This window comes from Lygodium microphyllum, chromosome 11 (genome assembly GCF_053477565.2).
Source record: "Lygodium microphyllum isolate KBCC chromosome 11, Lygodium_microphyllum_v1.1.10, whole genome shotgun sequence".
NCBI classification, from domain to species: domain Eukaryota; kingdom Viridiplantae; phylum Streptophyta; class Polypodiopsida; order Schizaeales; family Lygodiaceae; genus Lygodium; species Lygodium microphyllum.
This window is the reverse complement of record NC_141145.1, coordinates 104,907,968-104,932,053: the sequence shown is the minus strand read 5'-3', so window position 1 is coordinate 104,932,053 and position 24,086 is coordinate 104,907,968. Positions and strand designations below refer to the sequence as shown.

At 39.9% G+C, this 24,086-nt stretch overlaps 1 protein-coding gene across 1 annotated transcript; it reads left to right on the top strand.

Annotated features, from left to right (window-relative positions):
- Positions 1-4,174: 4,174 nt before the first annotated feature.
- LOC148029187 (TPD1 protein homolog 1B-like) lies at positions 4,175-6,084 on the top strand. The gene is made up of 3 exons (XM_087688675.1): positions 4,175-4,699; positions 4,860-5,075; positions 5,288-6,084. Exons 1-3 carry the CDS (start codon positions 4,594-4,596, stop codon positions 5,587-5,589), a joined length of 624 nt encoding a protein of 207 aa, XP_087544801.1. The 5' UTR covers positions 4,175-4,593; the 3' UTR covers positions 5,590-6,084.
- Positions 6,085-24,086: the final 18,002 nt, after the last annotated feature.

The window sequence follows — 24,086 nt, the reverse complement described above, 5'->3', positions numbered from 1 at the left end:
ATCTTTGATGTATGCTTGAAGAAGGGTTTTGGCTATCTCAAAACATGGCTTTTTGATGCATATCACAAGACATACTCATCTACTATGAAGGGAGAAATAGGGAAAGAAAACCCTTGATGTTTATGGGATGTGCTACAAGTTTTCTCACTAATCAGAAGACTCAGCATAACATGGAAACATTGCTATTCATAGAGTTTTCTCTTTTTATCTATGTTTGAAGGTTACTCTTAGTTGTCCCAAATACAAAGTTCTTGTGAATTATTTTGATGATCTTACTCTATTGCTATTATGGAATGCAAGACTAATGTTGGGGGCTGAAGTATATGAAGATTCTCTATTGTATATGTAGAGAAATAGGGCAGCACTACTGTTCATAAATTTCTCATTGTGTTTTATCTCTCTAATAAATATCTAATGGTTACTCTTGATTGTCTTGAATAGAGAGATATTGTAGATTTTTTTGATGTATATTGTGCTACTACTGTAATAGGATGCAAGATTGATGTTAGGTAAAAAGAAGTGTTTTCTAGACTATTCATATGAATGTATGGGTGTGATTTTGAGCCACGGATACATTATTGATACCTAAACTCATGTATGGTGGAAAATAATACATGTGGGCTAAATACATTTGGGTTTATACCTAGCCATAGCCTCAATTTTTGGTTTATAAACTAATGTACATGCTATATATATGGTTTGGGTTCAAGCTTTTATGCCATAGTCATAACCTACAATTGGAAATTCTTACATATGTTGGATTTCTTTTGTTTTGATCTATCATCTTCTACAAAAATTCTTATCTCTCACATATATTGCATTTCTGTTGTTTCAATCCATCTTCTTCTATGAAATTCCTCTTTGTACTTTGAGCTCTTCTTGCTTGAGTTTGTATGACTTTCATCCATACATGTTAAATCCCCCAACAATGGAGATCAATGAGTTTATTTAACCAATAAACATGTGTGACTTCCATATACCAAATGCACTACCTTCCATGTCTTTCACATTAAAATAGACAAACTTGGAGAGTATCACCATGATAGTGGAGCATGCCAACTCATCCATTTCATCCCCCATACATCAACATCCATACCCTCAAGCTTAACACCATTGTATTTAATTAGCTTTATTTGCTTCTTTTGAGCCAGAACATTATAGATTTGCTCTTTCAAATAGGAAAAATTAGTGCAATCCAAATTTTGAATATTAAATGATACATTTTCAAAAGTGGGTAAAGAAGACATAATAACTCGAATGTGTCATAAATACCAAAATGCCCAAATCTACTACTCTACATGTCAAAAATGGTCAATTGATAGCCATAGGAGTATCCCACAAAACCAAACAATGGCTCAAATAGCATAGAGAGTCCAAGATTGAGATAAATACATACCGCATAACCAAGATATGGTCAATTGCAAGACCAAAAACCAAGTGCTCAATGCAAAGGTAAAAGCAACACCAAAACAGGTAAAGCACTTTCAATGCATGCCAATCTTTTTGCAATCCTTTTTTGGAAATTCTCAACAATTAATCTCAAGAAAAATAATCTCCAAAGCACATGTATCTTGTTTTTCTAGTGTCAAAATAGTTCTAACCTAGAGCTTATAGAAAATGGTTTCTATGATAAAATGGATGCCTTGTAGCTTCCACAACATAAAACAATGTGAAAAAATAGCGTGAGCTAGAATAACCAAAATGCATCAACACATGTCATTTTCATCATAAACAATAAAACCATTAAGTTTCTTACTCTTTCCTTTTCTTTTTTTCACTACAGCAAGTCCCCTTGCTTAAGCCCTATGCTTTTGGCAAGTAGGGCCCCTACTTCCAAATGACAAGCTACCCCCTTGTTTAAGCAGGCCTTGTGCCTGCATACATGAAAGGCATGTATTAAAACCTCTTCTCAAGAATTTGAAACCAAGATGTTTAGTTTCAATTCCAACCACTAAAGGCTATCCTAGCATAATAGATCGAGCTATGGAAGCCCCCAAATCAAGCCTCAATGGCTCCTCAAGTCGAACCACCCATTTGACTTAGATGTAGAGCTCAGTAATGAGAATAGTACATCTATCAAGATGTGAACAACAAGCACAAAACATAATAGAAGAAGCTTGAATCTTCAATCTCCATGATGAAGCTTCGCTCATTGTACTCCTCACTCCAAGCACGAACTCTCTTGAATGCCACTCTAACACTAGATAAGAGGGAAGGAATGGGGGGATGTAAGGTAGAAGCTATATAGTGTAAGAGGATTGAGAGAGAGAAGCACACAAGAGAGTTTAGTGGGTACAATGAATGATACCCTTATTCTTTGACATTTTGATCACTTATATATGACTATACAGTGATTACTTATATAGGGGTACCTGTCCAACTATTGGAACATTGGCCTTTACCCCAACAAAGCATTAACTAAACCTACAAGGACCACATTAAAACTTCACATATCTTGATGTTATTGACTCTAAATTGAGCAAGAGCGAAGGCACATTCCATCACAATTTGTATGCATATTGAAAAAATGATAATGGGTTAGCTATTATTGCCTTTGTGTTCATATTAGGTAATATTACATGGAGCTTAACACAATGGACTTATTTTGCATATAGAGTGTAACTCTTATGATGATGATCATTTGCATAATCGATGATTGAATCAACATACTCTCATATGTGTTGTCCTTTTAGATACCTACTTTCATGTTCCACTTCTCTTTGAACAAATCACATTATTGAAGTTTGTTCAAATCTTTTGGCAATAAGCATTATCTGTATACTTTGTGGCTCACTAAACAAAAATACACTAACAACATGGACTACAGTTTTCCTGAAGAAAGAATGAGCTATCAAAGTATTGGCCATCGTCACACACATTTATTAAGTCAACTACGGTAGGACAAGAAACTCAAGCAAACTTTAGGGGCTTGTCCACATGGTTGACTCTCTACACCTAAAGTAGCACATATACTTTTGTCAATTGTGATGTGTGGACAAGTAGTGGAAGTTTGAAAATGAATGAAGATCTTTATATAGGTTACGATAGATGATTCAATTTACTATTTGAAGCATTGTACATGGGCCTTGTGAAAGGTCCACTAGTGTCTCTACATCTATCTTGACTAGTGCATACCCTACAATGATAGGAAGGTGGCTTGGGTTGTGTGCGTACATGTGTGTGGGATTTTATAACTAACAACTGCAAAGATTGTATCATAAGAGTAGTTGCACAATCCCTTGAATTGTTGGGATGTGCAAAAATTGTCCCTCATCTACTTTACACACTAGTCATAGCCATCATCGACACAAAGAATCTCATGACATATTGGTAAGGCCTTGACACTTTTGTCGATTGTTGAGATTTAAAGTCTTGTAAGCCACACAGATCACTTTAAATCTAATGGGTCTTATTTGCATTTGAGTTGGATGCAGATTTGAGCATTGACGAGGGGAGATCCCTTTGCCCAAATGTCTATCTTACTAAAATTGCAATGTTGATTATACACCGACATGTGATACAACGCTCATTTTTTTCTTAGCATAAACAAAGTTCACCCAATGCAGTGTATAACTAGCCTAAGTGTGTGTGTGTGAGGGTGGGGGGGTTTAGAGCACCTTCACATGAGCTAAAATCTCCATAGTTTGAGCTGAAATAGTTCGTGGACTTTAAACAGTATATTGTTTTGCATGCAAGAGGAACGAAGCTATTGGGAATCTCCATTCTAAATTTTGGCCCTTTGGAATGAGCAACACCTGCTTCATACTTTGTGGAGGCTTCCTTCAAACTATCACATGCCAATCTATAATAATTCTCTAATTAGATCATGTTTGTATGGTTAGAAACAAATATTTTTCAGTCATTCTGAACTTCTGGTTTCACATGGAAATGTGTTGGGCGCTAGCGGGTGTGGATAATTCCCGAAGGGCCTGCTGTTCACTCGACCAGAGATTTCAGTCTCATGTGAAAGAGCTCTTGTGTGTGTGTGTGTGAACCTACTGAATTAGGACTCCGGGCTCAGAGCAAAGGGCACGAGCAACATGCAGAGTCGATCTCTGTAAGAATTTGGACAGTGGACCAATTTTTTAGGGGAGGAGGTATTGAACACTCGAGCGTAGGCAGGACGGTAGGTGACGTGGCAGGTGACGAGGCAGGCAGTACACGTGCATGAGAATGTCACGTGGCACCACGTCGGCGGACGAGCGTGTCGGGATGGTTGTAGCTCGTAACAACAGCTCGGGCTTTTCTCCCATTAAACTCGCGAGAGAGAGAGAGAGAGAGAGAGAGAGAGGGAGGGGGAGAGAGAGAGCGAATCAGGAGCCAGGTTCTTTGAATTCCCTTTGTATTCTCTCTCTCTCTCTCTCTCTCTCGCATCTGTGAAGTCTTCAGCTTCAGCTATCCATCCGCCATCCTCATGCTGATGCTGCAATTCTGTTCTCTCTGCAATACTGTAATGCATGGCGAGCTTCTTCTTCTCCTTCTTCTCCTTCTTCTTCCTTTTGCTTCTGTAGCAGTTCATTCCTTCTCTCCTGCGACGTCACTGTGCCTTCCTCTCCTTCCTTTTCCTCTTTTTGACCTGATCAACTCAGTACCATGCTTCGGTCCGCATGTAGCAGCAGCAGTAGCACCATCTCCTCTCTTCTTTCCGTCCGTGCCTGTTTCCTTTTCCTCCTCTTTGCCGGCTTTGCTTGGACGTTAGGTACAGTACAGTGCCGCGATGTCGTTACCATTTATCTTATTACTGCATTCGACTACTTCTCCGTTACAGTTTGAGTTTCGTTATTAAGGCTTTCTATGGAACGTTACCATTTCTCAGCACATGCCTTTGCATTAATGCTCCCACTGGTATTCCTTGGCAGGCCTGTGCGCTCTCGTGATGATTAACAAGGCTCAACAGACTAATCAGCCACTTATAGCAGCAATCGTAAGGGAACAGCACAAACTAGCTAATACTGCCAGGCCAGCAGCAGCAATGCCTTTGCCATCCGATTTTTCATATTCACCTGACGTATTATCTGCTTCAACCCCGCATCAATTGAGACGACATCGACTAGCTGATCATCGCCGCAGGCTAAGTGCGCCTCGATATGGATCTGTATAGTGAGAAGCAACATGCTAATGAATCTTCTATCTTCATATCAGAATTTGAACTGCATTCAAATCATCTCTTCAGTAGGTTTAGAGACAGGGAATTTCATTTTCCAAATCATGTGATTGACCTCATGAGGCAGGGGGATTTCATCTTTCTCAATGCATGTAAGTAAATGTGATCTTATGAATGATGCAGGTGGATGCACAGATAGGGATTTAAGCATATCGCAAAGCCGGGACACATCCGGGGGTGTGCCGCAATTCATAGTGCAGATATACAACACTTGTATAAACAACTGCGCGCCATCAGACGTGCATGTGTACTGCGGGTGGTTCGCCTCAAAGGTTGTGGTGAATCCAAACGTGTTCAAGCGCATCTCCTTCAATGACTGTCTGGTTAATGGCGGAAGGCCCTTACCGACGGGCCAAATCCTCCGCTTCACTTACCAGAACTCCTTCATGTACCCCTTGAGCTTCAGGTCGGCCAAGTTTTGCTAATCGCAATACAGTGACGTCCCCTTTTTGATTCCGTTATTACAACCGGTACATATCGAATACAAGCAGCAGCAAGAAGAGAAAGCACAGAACATATTAAAGAAAAGAGGTTGGAGGAGAGAATCCACATTATCGTTAATTAATTTATTCAGGCAGAAGTCCCACGACACGACGTTCTCCTTTGTACGAGATTAACGAAAGAGATTAAAGGAGAGATTCAATGAAAGTTTTCAGTCAGAAATCCTCCTTTGTAACATCCATTTTTGACTGGTATATTATCTTGTACAGTAGCTTCAGAGCAGAGGAGAAATCAGTTGAGAGAGAGAGAGAGAGAGAGAGAGAGAGAGAGAGAGAATTCAGTTCATGCCTTTTGTCAGGAGAGGTCCACTCTCGTTATAAGACTTCCGGCTTTCCTGCAGGTCCTCTGCCCTTGCAACTTGCTCTCCGTGCTCTTAATGGGGTATTCCTAAGCAGATTTTTGATTGCCCTTAAGTTGCATCCTTAATACTTATTGCTTTCGTTTGCAAATCATGGTGGATTGTGGATAGAGACTAGTGCTTGCAGGCTTATCCGTATATACATATTATATACTGACAAATAACGGATACAAAATGAATGCTAGATACGATTAAACAGGGGAGCCATACACGATTAATTAAGGGCCTTTTGAATGCATCAGACGATTAATTGTTATGGTTGAATGCCTTCTCTTTCGGCATTGCTTATGATTTGGCATGAGACTTAGAAATCTACAACTTTAAGGCAATAGTCTTGTTGTGGTTGATGTTGGTAAGAATGTGAACCTCACAAAAATAAGGACAATTGATTGGGATAAAATATCATCCATGCATCAACACTTGAGGCCCATTCCACTAGTATCTCAATTTTAACCTTACAACTAAAAGTTTCATATGCTTGGCCATTAGTTTCACTTAATATGAAATCCAAATATTTTGTAATTGATATGTTATATGGTAGATGTGGCATGTTTTCAATTTTAGGACCTTGAAGGATTTTTTGCTAGGTTAGTTAGCCTTGTCAACTACCCCTTGAAGGCAATGGTACTATTGTAGTCATAAATAGTGTGAATATTCTTTTAGCATGTTGTATCAATTGGGGGTTAAAACATAAGATGGCGACAATGATAGGTTGAAAAATAACTTGAAAATTGTCATCTTTATGGTTCATGGTCAATTTAGGGGGATACATGTTACAAGCAATTGCTTGTTCTTGTAGGTGCATGTTGTTTGAGCATACTAGATACATTAAATGAAAGTTTGATAGCATTGATGCATTTCAAACTTCGTATTGCATGCTAATGGAAATGAAATCTCAAATGACAATCGTGCTCTTTACTTATACATAATCTTTCTATCTTTATTTTTTAATTTAACCAAAGCTTAACTATGGAAAAGCTATAGCTTGTCTTGTGGCATCCTCTTGTTCCATCGTGCTTTGATCATAGCTTCCAACTAAAAAGCTGAAACCATGATTGTAACTTGTTTTAGGTAGGCAAGAGAAGCCTATGATTATGGTTAGACGATGTTTTGTAATGCAAGGCTTGTATGTACTAAAGAAACAATAGAAGGGGGGTTTTGCAGAGGCTATGCAAAAGATGGCTAATCAACTTAAACTTCATTGCTCATAACTCATTATAGATGTGTTGGCCTAGGAAGAGGTATAAAAGATTTAGTAGAATGGTATAATTTGGTGAGGGATCAACATGAAAGAGCTTAGTTGCTAAGTCACACTAACTCAATGTTTTTGCTATTGACAATGTTATGAAAGAGGTTGAGGCAAGGCTACTCGCCAAAAAAAAAAAAGTTTCTCTATGATAGTGCCTTCAATGAATGTGGCTCTCCACTAGTTTGAAGGTAAGTAGTTACAATTCACATTCATTAGCAAAGTTATGTTTGAGATGTAGTATTACATTGTAGTTCCACATCGTACTAATTGGAAGGCCTAAACAAAATTCATGAGCTGAGTACAAATAAGGCGTGTTTGCAACAATCATCGTTGAAGCTATAAATCATCATGGAAATAATTAGAAGCACTAAACATGCGTACCATAGAACCACCTACAAGGTTTTTCATATATCATACAACATCTTATTGATGTGTGACCTAGAGGCTATTATAGAGTAATGGAATACTTAGTACCTATCCTTGAAGGTATCATACAATAAAGGAAAGCAAAGTTCGCACTGTTCTTACGCCTATACAAGGTCACTTACCTAGATGATGCAAGAATGGTTTGAGCATAAGCAATATAGCATGGAGATTGAAGAAAGTGATGTAATGCTTCTCTAGAATGTATGTAATGGTAAGAAAAGCTAGAGTCTTACTAAGTTCTGAAGAGAGCTAAGAGATATAAAGTTTGGATCAGTGAACTTATAAATTATGTCATGGCCTAAGCTGCAAAAATGCTTGGAATCAAAATGAAAAGCAGCAACTAGAGCAAGATACGTGAGGAGGAGATGCTCCTAGAAATTGAAGAGGTAAATTTGGTACATATTTGAGAAGACATGTTTGGGCAAAACCATCTATTCTAGGGCGTTACAAGTAGATGTTCTTGTCAATCACTTGATAATTTCTTTAAAAGGTATGGATTATGCACAACAATCCATTGTCGATCCTAAAGCATGTTGGTGTCATAATGGAGGATCACCATGAGATATCATGTATGGGTATTATAATTTTGTAACATTAGTAAGAGTTCTATGTAATGACTATCTATACTATTAGTTAACGAGAGGTGGGGGCGGGTGCCACGTGGCAGCCCCCCCTCACCCACAAGAAAAAAAAGAGAATGCAGGGGCGGGTGCCATGCGTCCAGCACCTGCCCCCGCCCCCGCCCGCAAAAATCGTGCCCGCCCCGATGCAAAGCGCCAGGCGCGAAGCGCCGGGGCGAGTCTAGGCGCGGAGCGCCTAGTAGGTTTCTTAATAGAGTCTATCATCTTCAATGTAACAAGTAAACAACCCCCATGGTAAAGAGTAAGAGATTCCCATGATTTTTAGTTTATAGATATAGGTGTGTGAATGTTGGTTGGAAAATAATGAAGAATTCAGAAAATTGGCCAAATTTTGAAAGAAATCTATTATTTAAAGTTATTTTTGGAAAAACTTTAGGCCGAAATATGTAATTTTTGATATGTATGGCTTATTTTTTGAGTTTTCAACTCCAAAAAGTTAGCTAATTCAAAGATAGCGGGATGCCATAGGATTTTGCAGGAATTTTGATGTTCTTGGTTTCTTTGTTGCTACCTTGGAGATGTGATGTCCTTCCGAGACCTTGTTGCTAATGCCAGACGAAAGGGGGAAGGCCTGCTGGCGCTTGGACTATCCTATGTTTGCTGAAGCTAGGATGTAGCTTACGGCTGCTGTGATAAGCGCAAACTAATAAATAGCACAACGATGGTGGAAGTCCACACCGTTTCATCAAAAACTGTGAAAATCTGCAGACGCTCAAACATGTATGATGACATCGAGTATGCGATGTTGGAAGTATAATATATTACCAGCGTTGCTGACTCCATGGCCACATGCAAGCATTCTCTCTCTCTCTCTCTCTCGCGGGTATATCGCGGTCAAATTCGTGTGTCTGTCAAAGGCTACTGTTGGACATCTCAGAGCGCGACATGACCCTGCGACAAGACTGGTTGATATGCCTCCCGTTTTGTAAGGTCTCTTTCTTATCAGTCTTCCTTTTTCCCAGTACATGACCGTGTCTTCCATGCTCGAGAGTCGAAATTCCAATGGGTAACCCCCTTCATTGCACAAACCTTTAATTCTACATAAACTCTTGAGAGTCAAATTACACATATTGACAACTTTCATGTCTAAATTTTTTAAAAGAGTTTTCAAGGTTTTAGACTCCGTTCCTCACATTTTCAAGGTTTATGGTAAAAGTGCAATATGTGAGTGCTTGCCTGCCACTTTTGTAGTTGATTGATCCAACTTTGTACATGATTTGGTTTGGATTTGGTTTGAATAGTACCTCTTATGCTCTTGTAAATATTCTCTTTTTCTTTGTTCATAAAATCCCACATTATAAAAGCTTTATAGATGATAGTGCCCTACTTTAGACATGGAATTTGTCACATTCTTATTGGTTCTAGGCTTAGAAGGAACTTGTAAGTTACCACTTAACCCACATGAGAGTGACTTTGGTCCTTGCACGAAGGGATTTTCATGTACCCAAACCTTATAGTTGGCACAATAATAACTTTGATATTCATAAGCGAGGATTTTCATATCCCCTCCAAATATTCAAAATGAAAATAATATTTTTTTCACTTTGTTGTAGTTATTCTTTCGATGGAATTTTACTATCAAAATTGTGCACCTAGGCCTCTCTCTCTCTCTCTCTCTCTCTCTCTCTCTCTCTCTCTCTCTCTCTCTCTCAAATTGACTTTCAACCTTGGTATATTTCTTTTGTATCTTCTCTTAACTCATTGAGTCAAAAGTTTACATTTATTTTGTGCATGTGGCAACTTGAACATTATGAGATCTTGGAGTCTAATTTCACATTTGTTTACAATACAAATGCAATATTGTCTCTATGTCCACTATTCTTTTGTTGGATCTTTGTGCTTTGTTCCTTGGTCCATATTTGGATCTCTTAGGCCCAAAATTAAGAAGATGAATTCCAAGTCTAACAAATTGCACAACACAAGAATGTGAATGTTGTAGGAAGTCATCTTTGTCCCTAGTGTTGACTTTAGTGATATAAGTGCTCATTGCTCTATATATTTGGTTTGAGCACTAGGGGGTTTTATGTAATAGGAGATTCCTATCCGATTTGTTGGGTCCATGCTTGGGTTAGTCAAATTAGTATGAGACCGTGTATGCGATCTATATGATCTTGAAAAGGTCCTATTGATGAAAGATTAGGATAGTCAAAATCAAATGTTAGATTAGGGGGTCTAGATGGTTCAAGTGACTTTCTCCTAGATCCATTGTATGTGTTATATACACCACTCTTATGGGTCAAAAACTTAAGATTTTCCTTAAGCTCCTTCGATTGCTTTGTCTTCTTAGCTCCAATGCTCAGAGGCTTTTAATGCATTTTATAGCCAAGCTTCATATCTATAAGTGCACTACGTGTTGATAAAGCTCATATCCATGTCTTATGTTTCTAGGACTTTCAACACAATGAAATGATCAGGCAAACTTAAAGCTCCCTTTAGGCAAATTTTTCACAATGTTTCATGGATTTTTCACATATGCTAAAGATTTTATAGATGCCAGACTCAATCTAGTAGTTGTAGGCAAGTGTCAGTGATCTACTAGCTTTGGGGCTGTGACTTGCGATTTTTATGATGAGTATTTAAAGTGTGACCCAAATGTTGTGTTGATGTAAAACTTGAAGCTTTATCTTGACGGGAGCTATTTCTTCTAAATGTTTATTTTCTTGCCTAGCCCTAGTTTTAGCTTCAAGCCATTATGATGTGTTGTTGGCTTGCGCTACAATTTGTTTAGGTTGATGTGTGTTGATTTTTCATGTCTAGGAGCCTTCTATTGATATCTCAATGTAAGAGTCAAGATTTTATCTTAAGGGTAACTTTTCTTGTTGATTTTTTACTTTACCAAGATTTGGACTACTTCCAACTTGGTTAAAGTTATTTTAAGTAGTTTAATGAGTTCTTTGGAGTCTGCGTTTGTTATGATAATTGCTGTGAAATCAAGATGATTTTATATTTAGTAATTTTTGTGAATTTCATTTTTTGTTAGTAGTATTATAATGACTTATTATGTGTGGGTCCACACATAGCCCTCTTTACACTATGCTTGATAGATAGGCAGCAAGGAATTAGTGTATTTTGTATTGAGCATTTATTAGATGAAGTTAGGTCGAATAATTATTTTGACAAAAGCATATATACACATGTATTAATTATTTTTGGGCGATTCACAAGTGCATAATTATAATATTTTTGGTTATTTTCAAACATAGAATTATTGTATGTGCACATTTTGTCAAGATTGTGGGAGAGAAGGAAGGAGTCTCACTTGTAGCTTTCTTGCTTGCACAATGGGGGAATACACACAAAGGTGGAGGCTGAAAACAGTTTTCCTCTTCTTAGTTGTGTAAGCCAAAAGAACTCTAGTACATAGAAATAGAAGAGCCCTATATATGGGTCTCAAACCAAACTCAACTAACTAAGGTGGCATACTAACTGAGCCACGAACTAGAGTAGATAAGGATAGCTATCATCTAGCTATTATTTATGGGCGGTGTACCAACCGCATCTGCAACTGACAAGTCGGTGACATAAATGCACAACGGTCACCCTGGCATATCACGAGTGGAGCTCGATATCTCAACACTCCCCCTCGAGCTCAATCCCAATTCCTGCACACCAAGCAGGTCTCTGAACTTGTGCAGCTTCTCTGTGCCCAATGCCTTCGTAAATATGTCAGCTACCTGATCCTCTGTGCTGACATAAACTAGATCAATAAGACCTAGTAAAACCCTCTCCCGCACATAGTGATAATGCACCTCAATGTGCTTTGTTCTAGCATGATAGACTGGGTTATTTTCCAAGTGTATATTACTCATGTTGTCACAATAAATGACAACTGGCCCATCTGTAGGCTGATGCATATCATAAAGTAGCTTATGCAACCAAGCTACCTCACATGCAGCCATTGCTGCGCCCCTGTACTCAGCCTCTATGCTCGACAAGGCAATTGTAGGTTGTTTCTTGCTGCTCCAAGTGACTGCAGCACTCCCAAAAGAGAACACATATCCACTGGTAGATCGTCTATCAAAAATACTACCAGCCCAATCAGCATCAGTGTATCCATACAACTGTATCTGAATCCCAGTCTCATAAAGTAGTCCATACTGCAATGTGGACTTCACATACCTGAGTATGCGTCTAGCCGCATCCAAATGCGATTTCCTTGGAGCCTGGATAAACTGGCTTACCAATCCAACAGCATAGCTCAAATCTGGTCTGGTAATAGTCATATAAATCAAACTTTCTACTATGCGTTTGTACATAGTAGGGTCTTCCAGAAGCTCACCTGCATCTGCGCTTAGCTTCACATTCTGCTCCAAAGGAACTGAAATAGGCTTACAGCCTGTCATCCCATATTTGGACAGCATGTTCAATCCATACTGCCTCTGCAAGAGCCATATCCCACTTGGTGATCTAATCACCTCAATGCCCAAGAAATAATGCAGCTCTCCCAAATCCTTCATCTCAAACTTTTGCTTCAATAGCATTTTCACATAAAGGATATCTTCATCACTATCACCTGTGATAATCAAATCATCAACATAAATGACGAGCAACATAATACCTTTCTCTGTTTTTCTCACATAAAGTGAGAAATCTGCCTTGAAAATCTGAAAGCCAATAGTGACAAGATACCGTCCTATCTTGTCAGACTATGCTCTAGGTGCTTGCTTCAAGCCATACAAGGCTTTCTTCAACCTGCAAACAAACTCAGGATGAACAACATGCACATAACCTGGTGGCTGCTCCATATAGACCTCTTCTTGTAAATCACCATGCAAGAAGGCATTCTTTACATCCATTTGATGTAGACCATTCCTTTGATGCAGCCATAGCAATGATTGCTCTTACAGTTGCCATCCTTGCAACCGGACTGAATGTTTTTTCATAGTCAATGCCATATGTTTGTGCATACCCCTTGACTACTAATCTTGCCTTGTATCTGTTCACAGAACCATATGCGTTGTGCTTCACCTTATAAACCCACTTACAGCCAATTGGATTCTTACCTTTAGGCAAAGGTACCAATTCCCATGTAGCATTTGCTTCCAAGGCATCCATTTCTTCATCCATGGCTTTCTCCCATTTTTCTTTTCCCATGGCTTGCTCAAAAGAAGTGGGTTCTGGTTCATGTATCACTTTGATCATATAGGCATAGTGAATGGTTGTAAATCCATCATATTTCAGCCTATCCACAGGATACCTAGCTCTGGTAGACCTGCGCAAAGTAGGTTCACTCCCAGGTGCTCTCAAAACATCCCTGGTCTTCCTTACTCCAGGTGTAACAATAGAAGGAATACCCAACTCATCATCAATGCTCTGTTCTGAGCCACTGGATTCACCATCCACATAAGAGTGACCTGCATTCACATCAAACATGGGCTGATCTACCTTCTCTTTTCCTTTTCGTGATACCTGCATACCACTATCTGCATTGCTTTGAGAAGATTCTCCTGATCTCAATCTGCCTGTCCATGGTGAAGAATGTGAACCATTGCTAGAGGACGCTCCAGGTCCACTAATATCTTGTGACTACTGCTGTGAATTCTGTGCAGCATTACCATTTTGTGCATCTATATCATCAATCACATTTACTGGTTTATACCAGCTACTCATCTCATCAAAAACAACATCTCTGCTCACTGTAAACTTACGAGTAGAAGGGTATAGCATCTATACCATTTTTGCTGCAGAGAATAATCAATAAAGATGCACTTCTCAGCTTTTGGATCCAACTTGGATCTCAACTCATCTGGCACATGAACATAGGCAATGCAACCAAAAATATTCAAATGAGAAATATCTTGTTTCCTACAAGTATACCTCTCCTCTGGAGTCATCCCATGTATTGCTGCAGTGGGAGTCCTGTTCATTATGTAGACTGCTGTAGCAACTGCTTCAGCCCAGTAAAAATCTGGCAAGTCTTTTTCGTTGAGCATGGCACGAGATACCTCTCCAATATGCCTGTTTTTCCTTTCTGCAATTCCATTTTGCTGTGGGGTATGACTGCATGAATATTGCTGCTTTATGTCATGCTCCTGTAGGAACCTTGCAAACTCATTTGAGAGGTACTCTCCCCCTCCATCTGACCTTAGGCATTTTATTTGCAGGCCTGTTTCTTTTTCAACCATAGCTTTAAGAGTTTTGAAATGCCCAAAAAATTTACTTTTCTTTTTCATAAAATACACCCAAACTTTTCTGCTATAGTCATCAATAAAAGTGACAAAATAATGACAACCTCCAAGAGATGCAGCTTTAGTAGTCCACACATCAGAGTGGATTAATTCCAATGGCTTCTTACTCTCTTGAACATGTCTAGGAAATGGTTTCCTTGCCTGTTTTCCAAACTGACAGGCTTCACATACCTTATGCATTTCTGCAACCTTAAATTTAGGCAATCCTGCAACAATATTTTGGACCTGCATTGATTTAAGTCGCTGTACATTAACATGACCAATGCGTTTATGCCAGATATCAATATCTGCAACTACACCGGTCCATGTGCAAACATTGCTGCACTCAAATCAGGCATGTCTGCATCCAATGTAAACATTCTGCCCTTCTTCTTTCCTTTTTCTATCAAGCGACCTTTATTTTTCATATCCTCAACAAAGCATCCATGAGGATTAAATCTGACCTGCAAGCCTTGTTCAACCATTTGACCAACAGAAACCAGATTCTTGGTGATATTCGGGACATGAAATACATCTGACAGGTATTTCTTGTTCCCATCCTGCATAGACAAAGGAATTTTTCCAATCTGCACAATAGGATGTGCAGTATCATCACCAGTCTCCAAAAATCCTGGTTTTTTCATTTTTCTTGCATCCTGCATCCATTCTGCATGACCTGTCACGTGGTTTGATGCATCTGAGTCAACATACCACACTTCGTTGCTTTCTTCTGCACTTGTCACAAAATTGTTCATGTGCTGCACCATAAACAAATGCTCATTTCTGTCATCACCTTGTCTACTGGAAGATGCATAATTCCCTTGTTGCAATTTTCTATTCATGATGTCATTCTGCTTTTTATAGCAGTCCTTAGCCATATGACCCATTTTACCACAGTAGTAGCATTCAACATTTCCGTTTGCATTTTGGCCTCTTTGCCATCCACCACGACCTCTTTGGCTCCCCCTGCCTCTAGAGTTACCACGTCCTCCTCCATAGGACTGGTTTTCTTGAGTTTGCTGCATATTCTGATTTCTACCACAGCCTCCAGATCGGCCTCCTCTACCTCTGCCTCTACCTCTTCCAGCATTTGAGTAGAAGACAACTTCTTTTGAAGTTCCTCCTGAAGAAGATGCACCACCATTTCTCTGCTCCTCAGAAATTAGAAGAGCAATCAACTCCTCAAAATCAGGAAATCTTTCACGGACGGAAATGGATGTTCGGAACTGTGCATAATCCTTTCCTAGACCATTCAAGGTCACAGAAACTAAATCATCATCTTCCACTGGCGACCCAATGGAAGCAAGTGCATCTGCAATCTTCTTCACCTTCATGTGGTAGTCATTGATGCTCATATTTTCTCTTTGCACATTATGCAACTCTTGCTTGAGCTGCATTTTCCTGGCTTTCGTATTTATGCTATACATTTTTGACAAAGTATCCCATGCCTCCTTTGGCGTACTTGCATCCTGAATATGTATAATCATAGAGTCTGAAATACTGATAGACAGCCAGTACATAACTTTCCTGGCTCTCTCATGCCATGCTTTAAATGCCTGCATTTGCTGTTGATTGGGAACATCAGGAAGAACTGGTTCTTCTTCATTTCCTGCAACAAATTCCCAATATCCTTTTCCCATAAGGAAATTCGTCATTCTAAACTTCCATGCTTGGAACAACACAAGCATGGGAGAGGTGCTCACCCATGCATGGGAAGAGATTGTACCCAATACTTGTGTCGTATACTCTTCTTATACTTTCATTCTCTCTTGCAATTTGTGAGTTTTTTCAATTTCTTGTTGATTTGAGTTATTATATGGTGAAGGGCTACAACATTGGTATCAGAGCAATGTGATTGGTCTGCACATCAACATCATGAAGTATGCTTTATCCCCATACATGAAAGGCTTCACCATCAACATCAATAAATATCCCTCTTTTTCCGGTGTATAATAACAAAGTACAATAGTTCACAGCTCAAGAATCCCTATTTTTCAACCCTCAATGCATAGAAATATCCTCTTTGGACAGCTACTTCACACCTTTTGATAAAAATTGCCAATCCTTCTTACTCTTCTATACCTATTATCCAAAGATTTTCATGGGGGCCATGTGGCATCTCCACACTCCCTTACTAGCCCACATGTCATGGTCACACATCTCCACTTGTATGCATGTCACTGCTTGTGCACATGTTCTCGCTTGCCCACGAGCCCATTGAGAAAACCCAACCACATTCGCGTATCGTATAGGCACACTGACAGTTTAGAAAGAAAAATGAGGTCATATAATGTTGGGGGGAGAGAGAAAGAGGCAAATGAGACACACAATATATATGTGCTCCTCTCGGATCAAGTAGAGCATCCTACTCTTATCGTAAATCAATGTATTCATAACAAGTCTAATCAATGTATTCATAATATGTCTAACATCATATGTTTCTTGATAATATGTAGATTTACGTTTGTCAGGACCTAAAACGGGCTCGACATTGGCTTTGATGGTTCTAGTGGCGGGCTCTAAACATGCCAAATGGTCATAGAACTTGTAAAAGAAGACAATGTCATACTCCAAAGATGAAGCTACAAAAATGCACAAGCCACCACATAGCATAGCTTTGTCTCCTCTTAACATAGCAATCAGTGACAACTCAGACAAATCTTATCCAAATACTTAAGTGGGCAAGATTATCAAATGAAGGCCTTCATATTACCCTATTTATGGAGGCCTTGCTATTATAATATTTATGATATCTACTCTAAAGGCCAACCCTCTACATTTGGTCCCAAAACATCACCAAGAATAGTCCCATAGCAAGCAATATAGGAAGTCCCACATGCTACATAAGCATAGGGTAAGTAGCCCAAGTTGATATCTCTATATCATGTCATTGAATGCATATTTATAAATACCCTTATTTGTAAAATCTCCTTGAATAAAACACACCCCTTTTCTATTCAATCTATAAATAACCTTTATATGGCAACCTTCTATATGCATAAAATTTATAAATATTACATTTGAAAATTCCCTTATGTAGAACTCACATGATAGGCATATACATTTATGAGTAATCCCCCCCCCCCCCCCCCCCCCCCCCAAAACACACACACACACAATATAAACCTTTGTACCTTACCTCAAAGCAACTTGATTATTAATAGAGGTGTGCCATGATGATTGACTAGACTAGGCATCCCAATAACAAAAATAGCAACAATAGTTAGTTTAATCAAATAAAGAAACCATAAATTGTTAGCCGATTTCTAAACATAGATAGGCCAAGGAAATGCATCAATTGTTCACCTCCACTACTTGTTATTACATTTCATGCCACAAATTTCCAATCAATAAAGAAAGCACAAAAGATAGAGACTTGCTCACACACTCAAGGAGTTTGAATCCTTAAGGTCAAAGGTTTATATCCCTACCACTTGGTTTTGAACTGCTTGCTAATAGAGTATGTAGGCTTCTTGACAACCCCAACTAAACCTCTTAGTAGGACCAACAAAAGAATGGTAGATAACTTTTAAAGTCAAGTAGGTAGGCAAGCCTACCATAAATTTTTGAGTATTATTAAAAGTGGCACCACCATTTACCATTTTAAGACTATAGAAGTCCATAGATAATAACCCCATCTTGGAGGCATTTACTTCTAGATCACAGTGATGTTGGTATAATGGACATATTGTGCCATTAGATCCTCCCTTAAGATGAACTTGGCCTATTGTCCATACCCCATTGATTTGATCTTAATTCTAGCTTGAGGTTTTAGGGGTGCCTCCCCTAATTTTAGAAGTACTTATGCATCTACATGTTCCCATGCTTTTGTATTATCTCACTATTTCTTTGAGCTATGTGAGGATAGGGATTCATTGCATGCTCTTGTGTACATACTGAGTACACACACACACACATGCATGCATGCATGAGTGTGCACACGCACATTCACACACACACACGTGCGCACGCATGCACACACACACACACACACACACACACACACACACACACACACTCTCTCTCTCTCTCTCTCTCTCTCTCTCTCTCTCTCTCTCTCTCTCTCTCTCTCTCTCTCTCTCTCTCTCTCTAGGGATTATGTTAACCTGAACATGCCAATGGTAACATGTTTGAGAACTTGTCAAAAAGTTGAGTGTCTACATTGAGTTTTCATGTTAGTAATCTTAGGATTGATCATGTTAACATATAAGATAAAATATTAACCTAATGATGTCAGGAATCACATGGTGAGGGGACTTGCTCAAGATGCTGCGCTGACCACACATAGAATGCACAAGGAGAAGCTCACTCAAGAGACAAGAAGAGAGATGGAGGCCAAAACGTTTTCTTGCTGGTTTCTTCTTATTCTTCCACACTCTTTACAATGTACACAAAGTATAGATAAGATACAACATAAAGGAAAGTGGCCTACTAAGTCAAACAATGCATAACCGACTACACTAGTCGGCTGGCGCTATAACTATGCCAGTTGTAAATAGGTGTAACAACCTGAATATAATAAGTAATGAGTCAGTGGCCATGTGAGAGTCATAATGATCACCGACGTGCTAAGTGTAGATGTGTGGACCCATCTAACCAGGCGGTCCATCATCAATGTCCGCATGTGTTGAGCTTGTCATCTCAACACTCCCCCTTAAGCTCAACTGCATCTCTGCAACTCCAAGTAAGCTTTGAAACTTTTGAAGCTTCTTTGTACCCAATGCCTTCGTGAAGATGTCAGCTATCTGATCCTGTGTGCTGACATACAGCAAGTCAATCTCACCTGCTAGTACCTTCTCTCTCACAAAGTGGTAGTGTACCTCAATATATTTTGTCCTGGCATGGAACACAGGGTTCCTAGCCAACTGTATACTACTCATGTTGTCACAATAAATGACAACTGGACCTTCCACCTGCACATCCAAATCAGCCATTAACTTTTGTAGCCATACTACCTCACATGCTGCAACAACAGTACCTCTATACTCAGCCTCTGTACTTGACAAAGCAATTGTAGATTGCTTTTTGCCGCTCCAAGCAACTGCTACACTACCAAGAGAGAACATGTATCTGCTGGTAGATCTTCTATCAGACATACTACCAGCCCAATCTGCATTTGTGTATCCAAACACCTGTACATCTATACTTGCCTCATAGAAAAGTCCATAATGGAATGTGGACTTCACATATCTCAATATGCGTCTGACTGCATCTAAATGTGGCTTTCTAGGTACTTGCATAAACTGACTCACAAGACCAACAGCATAGCTCAAGTCTGGCCTTGTAATGGTCATGTAGATCAAACTCCCCACTATCCTCCTGAACATAGTAGGGTCTTCTATCTCATCCCCAACATCAGCACTCAACTTTACATTCTGCTCCAACGGGACTGAAAGTGGTTTGCATGTTGTCATACCATACTTGGACAACATATCCAAGCCATACTGTCTTTGGGACAGCCATATACCATCATTACATCTGATCACCTCAATGCCAAGGAAGTACCTTAGCTCACCTAAATCCTTCATGTCAAACTTCTTCTTCAAAAAATCCTTGACTTCAGCAATCCCACTATCACTATCACTTGTAATAATCAAGTCATCCACATAGATGACTATGATGACCAAACCTGCATCTCCCTTTTTCACATAAAGTGAGTGATCAGCATCAGAAACATAAAAGCCAATATTGTCAAGATACTCTCTGATCTTGTCAGACCATGCTCTAGGTGCTTGCTTGAGCCCATAGAGCGCATTCTTCAACCTGCACACATACGTGGGATGCTCTAAATCTTCATAACCTGCTAGTTGATCCATATACACTTCTTCCTGCAAATCACCATGCAAGAAGGCATTCTTCACATCCATTTGCTGCAATCTCCAACCTTTGGCTACTGCCAAAGCAATCACACATCTGACAGTTGCCATCCTAGCAACTGGACTGAAGGTTTCTTCATAATCTATGCCATATGTCTGGGCATAGCCTTTTGCAACCAGCCTAGCTTTGTACCTACTAATAGAACCATCTGCATTGTGCTTAATCTTATAAACCCACTTACATCCAATAGCTTTCTTGCCCTTCGGCAATGATACTAGATCCCAAGTCTTATTGGCCTCTAATGCACCCATCTCTTCATCCATTGCTGCATCCCAATGAGCATGACCAACAACCTCCTCAAAACATGTGGGCTCAACATCCTCAAGTAGTTTCACCATATAAGCATAATGGTGAGCTGCATAACCTTCAAAACCAAATCTTTTAACAGGGTATTTGACCCTGCTAGATCTGTGTACCACCGGATCACTCAATGGAGCCTTTACATTACTATGAGCTCTCTGTACACCTGGTGTCCTGACAAAAGGAATACCAAGCTCATCATCCAAGCTCTCTGAGCCACTGGAGTCTCCATCAAGAACTACATCAATGCCTTTTGACACTTTACTCTTTCCTTTGTCTTTACATGTAGTGCTACTAGATGCACCTGAAGATGTAGAGCTACTCCTTAGTCTCCAAGACCAAGGACTACCAGATGATGTCTCTGGTCCACTAAGAGTCCGTGATTCTTGCTTTTCAGCCTGCACATGAGTGTCATGTCAAGATTGTGGGAGAGAAGGAAGGAGTCTCACTTGTAGCTTTCTTGCTTGCACAATGGGGGAATACACACAAAGGTGGAGGCTGCAAACAGTTTTCCTCTTCTTAGTTGTGTAAGCCAAAAGAACTCAAGTACAAAGAAATAGAAGAACCCTCTATATGGGTCTCAAACCAAACTCAACTAACTAAGGTGGCATACTAACTGAGCCACGAACTAGAGTAGATAAGGATAGCTATCATGTAGCTATTATTCATGGGCGGTGTACCAACCGCGTCTGCAACTGACAAGTCGGTGACATAAATACACAACGGTCACCCTGGCGTATCACGAGTGGAGCTCGATATCTCAACACTCCCCCTCGAGCTCAATCCCAATTCCTGCACACCAAGCAGGTCTCTGAACTTGCGCAGCTTCTCTGCGCCCAATGCCTTCGTGAATATGTCAGCTACCTGATCCTCTGTGCTGACATAAACTAGATCAATAAGACCTAGTAAAACCCTCTCTCGCACATAGTGATAATGCACCTCAATGTGCTTTGTTCTAGCATGATAGACTGGGTTATTTGCCAAGTGTATACTGCTCATGTTGTCACAATAAATGACAACTGGCCCATCTGTAGGCTGATGCATATCATAAAGTAGCTTATGCAACCAAGCTACCTCACATGCAGCCATTGCTGCGCCCCTGTACTCAGCCTCTGTGCTGGATAAGGCAACTGTAGGCTGTTTCTTGCTGCTCCAAGTGACTGCAGCACTCCCAAAAGAGAACACATATCCACTGGTAGATCGTCTATCAGAAATGCTACCAGCCCAATCAGCATCAGTGTATCCATGCAACTGTATCTGAACCCCAGTCTCATAAAATAGTCCATACTGCAATGTGGACTTCACATACCTGAGTATGCGTCTAGCCGCATCCAAATGTGGTTTCCTTGGAGCCTGCATAAACTGACTTACCAATCCAACAGCATAGCTCAAATCTGGCCTGGTAATAGTCATATAAATCAAACTTCCTACTATGCGTCTGTACATAGTAGGGTCTTCTAGAAGCTCACCTGCATCTGTGCTCAGCTTCACATTCTGCTCCAAAGGAACTGAAATAGGCTTACAGCCTGTCATCCCATATTTGGACAGCATGTCCAATCCATACTGCCTCTGCAAGAGCTGTATCCCACTTGGTGATCTAATCACCTCAATGCCCAAGAAATAACGCAGCTCTCCCAAATCCTTCATCTCAAACTTCTGCTTCAATAGCATTTTCACATGAAGGATATCTTCATCACTGTCACCTGTCATAATCAAATCATCAACATAAATGACAAGTAGCATAATACCTTTCTCTGTTTTTCTCACATAAAGTGAGAAATCTGCCTTAGAAATCTGAAAGCCAATAGTGACAAGATACTGTCCTATCTTGTCAGACCATGCTCTAGGTGCTTGCTTCAAGCCATACAAGGCTTTCTTCAACCTGCAAACAAACTCAGGATGAACAGCATGCACATAACCTGGTGGCTGCTCCATATAGACCTCTTCTTGCAAATCACCATGCAAGAAGGCATTCTTTACATCCATCTGATGTAAAGACCATCCCTTTGATGCAGCCATAGCAATGACTGCTCTTACGGTTGCCATCCTTGCAACCGGACTGAATGTTTCTTCATAGTCAATGCCATATGTTTGTGCATACCCCTTGACTACTAATCTTGCCTTGTATCTGTTTACAGAACCATCTGCATTGTGCTTCACCTTATAAACCCACTTACAGCCAATTGCATTCTTACCTTTAGGCAAAGGTACTAACTCCCATGTAGCATTTGCTTCCAAGGCATCCATTTCTTCATCCATGGCTTTCTCCCATTTTTCTTTTCCCATGGCTTCCTCAAAAGAAGTGGGTTCTGGTTCCTGTATCACTTTAACCATATATGCATAATGAATGGCTGTAAATCCATCATATTTCAGCCTATCCACAGGATACCTAGCTCTGGTAGACCTGCGCAAAGTAGGTTCACTCCCAGGTGCTCTCAAAACATCCCTGGTCTTCCTTACTCCAGGTGTAACAATAGAAGGAATACCCAACTCATCATCAATGCTCTGTTCTGAGCCACTGGATTCACCATCCACATAAGAGTGACCTGCATTCACATCAAACATGGGCTGATCAACCTTCTCTTTTCCTTTTCGTGATACCTGCATACCACTATCTGCATTGCTTTGAGAAGATTCTCCTGATCTCAATCTGCCTGTCCATGGCGAAGAATGTGAACCACTGCTAGAGGATGCTCCAGGTCCACTAATATTTTGTGACTGCTGCTGTGAATTCTGTGCAGCATTACCATTTTGTGCATCTATATCATCAATCACATTTACTGGTTTATACCAGCTACTCATCTCATCAAAAACAACATCTCTGCTCACTGTAAACTTACGAGTAGAAGGGTTATAGCATCTATACCCTTTTTGCTGCAGAGAGTAACCAATAAAGATGCACTTCTCAGCTTTTGGATCCAACTTGGATCTCAGCTCATCTGGCACATGTACATAGGCAATGCAACCAAAAATTTTCAAATGAGAAATATCTGGTTTCCTACCAGTATACCTCTCCTCTGGAGTCATTCCATGTATTGCTGCAGTGGGAGTCCTGTTCATTATGTAGACTGCTGTAGCAACTGCTTCAGCCCAATAAAAATCTGGCAAGTCTTTTTCATTGAGCATGGCACGAGATACCTCTCCAATATGCCTGTTTTTCCTTTCTGCAATTCCATTTTGTTGTGGGGTATGACTGCATGAATATTGCTGCTTTATGCCATGCTCCTGCAAGAACCTTGCAAACTCATTTGAGAGATACTCTCCCCCTCCATCTGACCTTAGGCATTTTACTTGCAGACCTGTTTCTTTTTCAACCATAGCTTTAAGAGTTTTGAAATGCCCAAAAACTTCACTTTTCTTTTTCATAAAATACACCCAAACTTTTCTGCTATAGTCATCAATA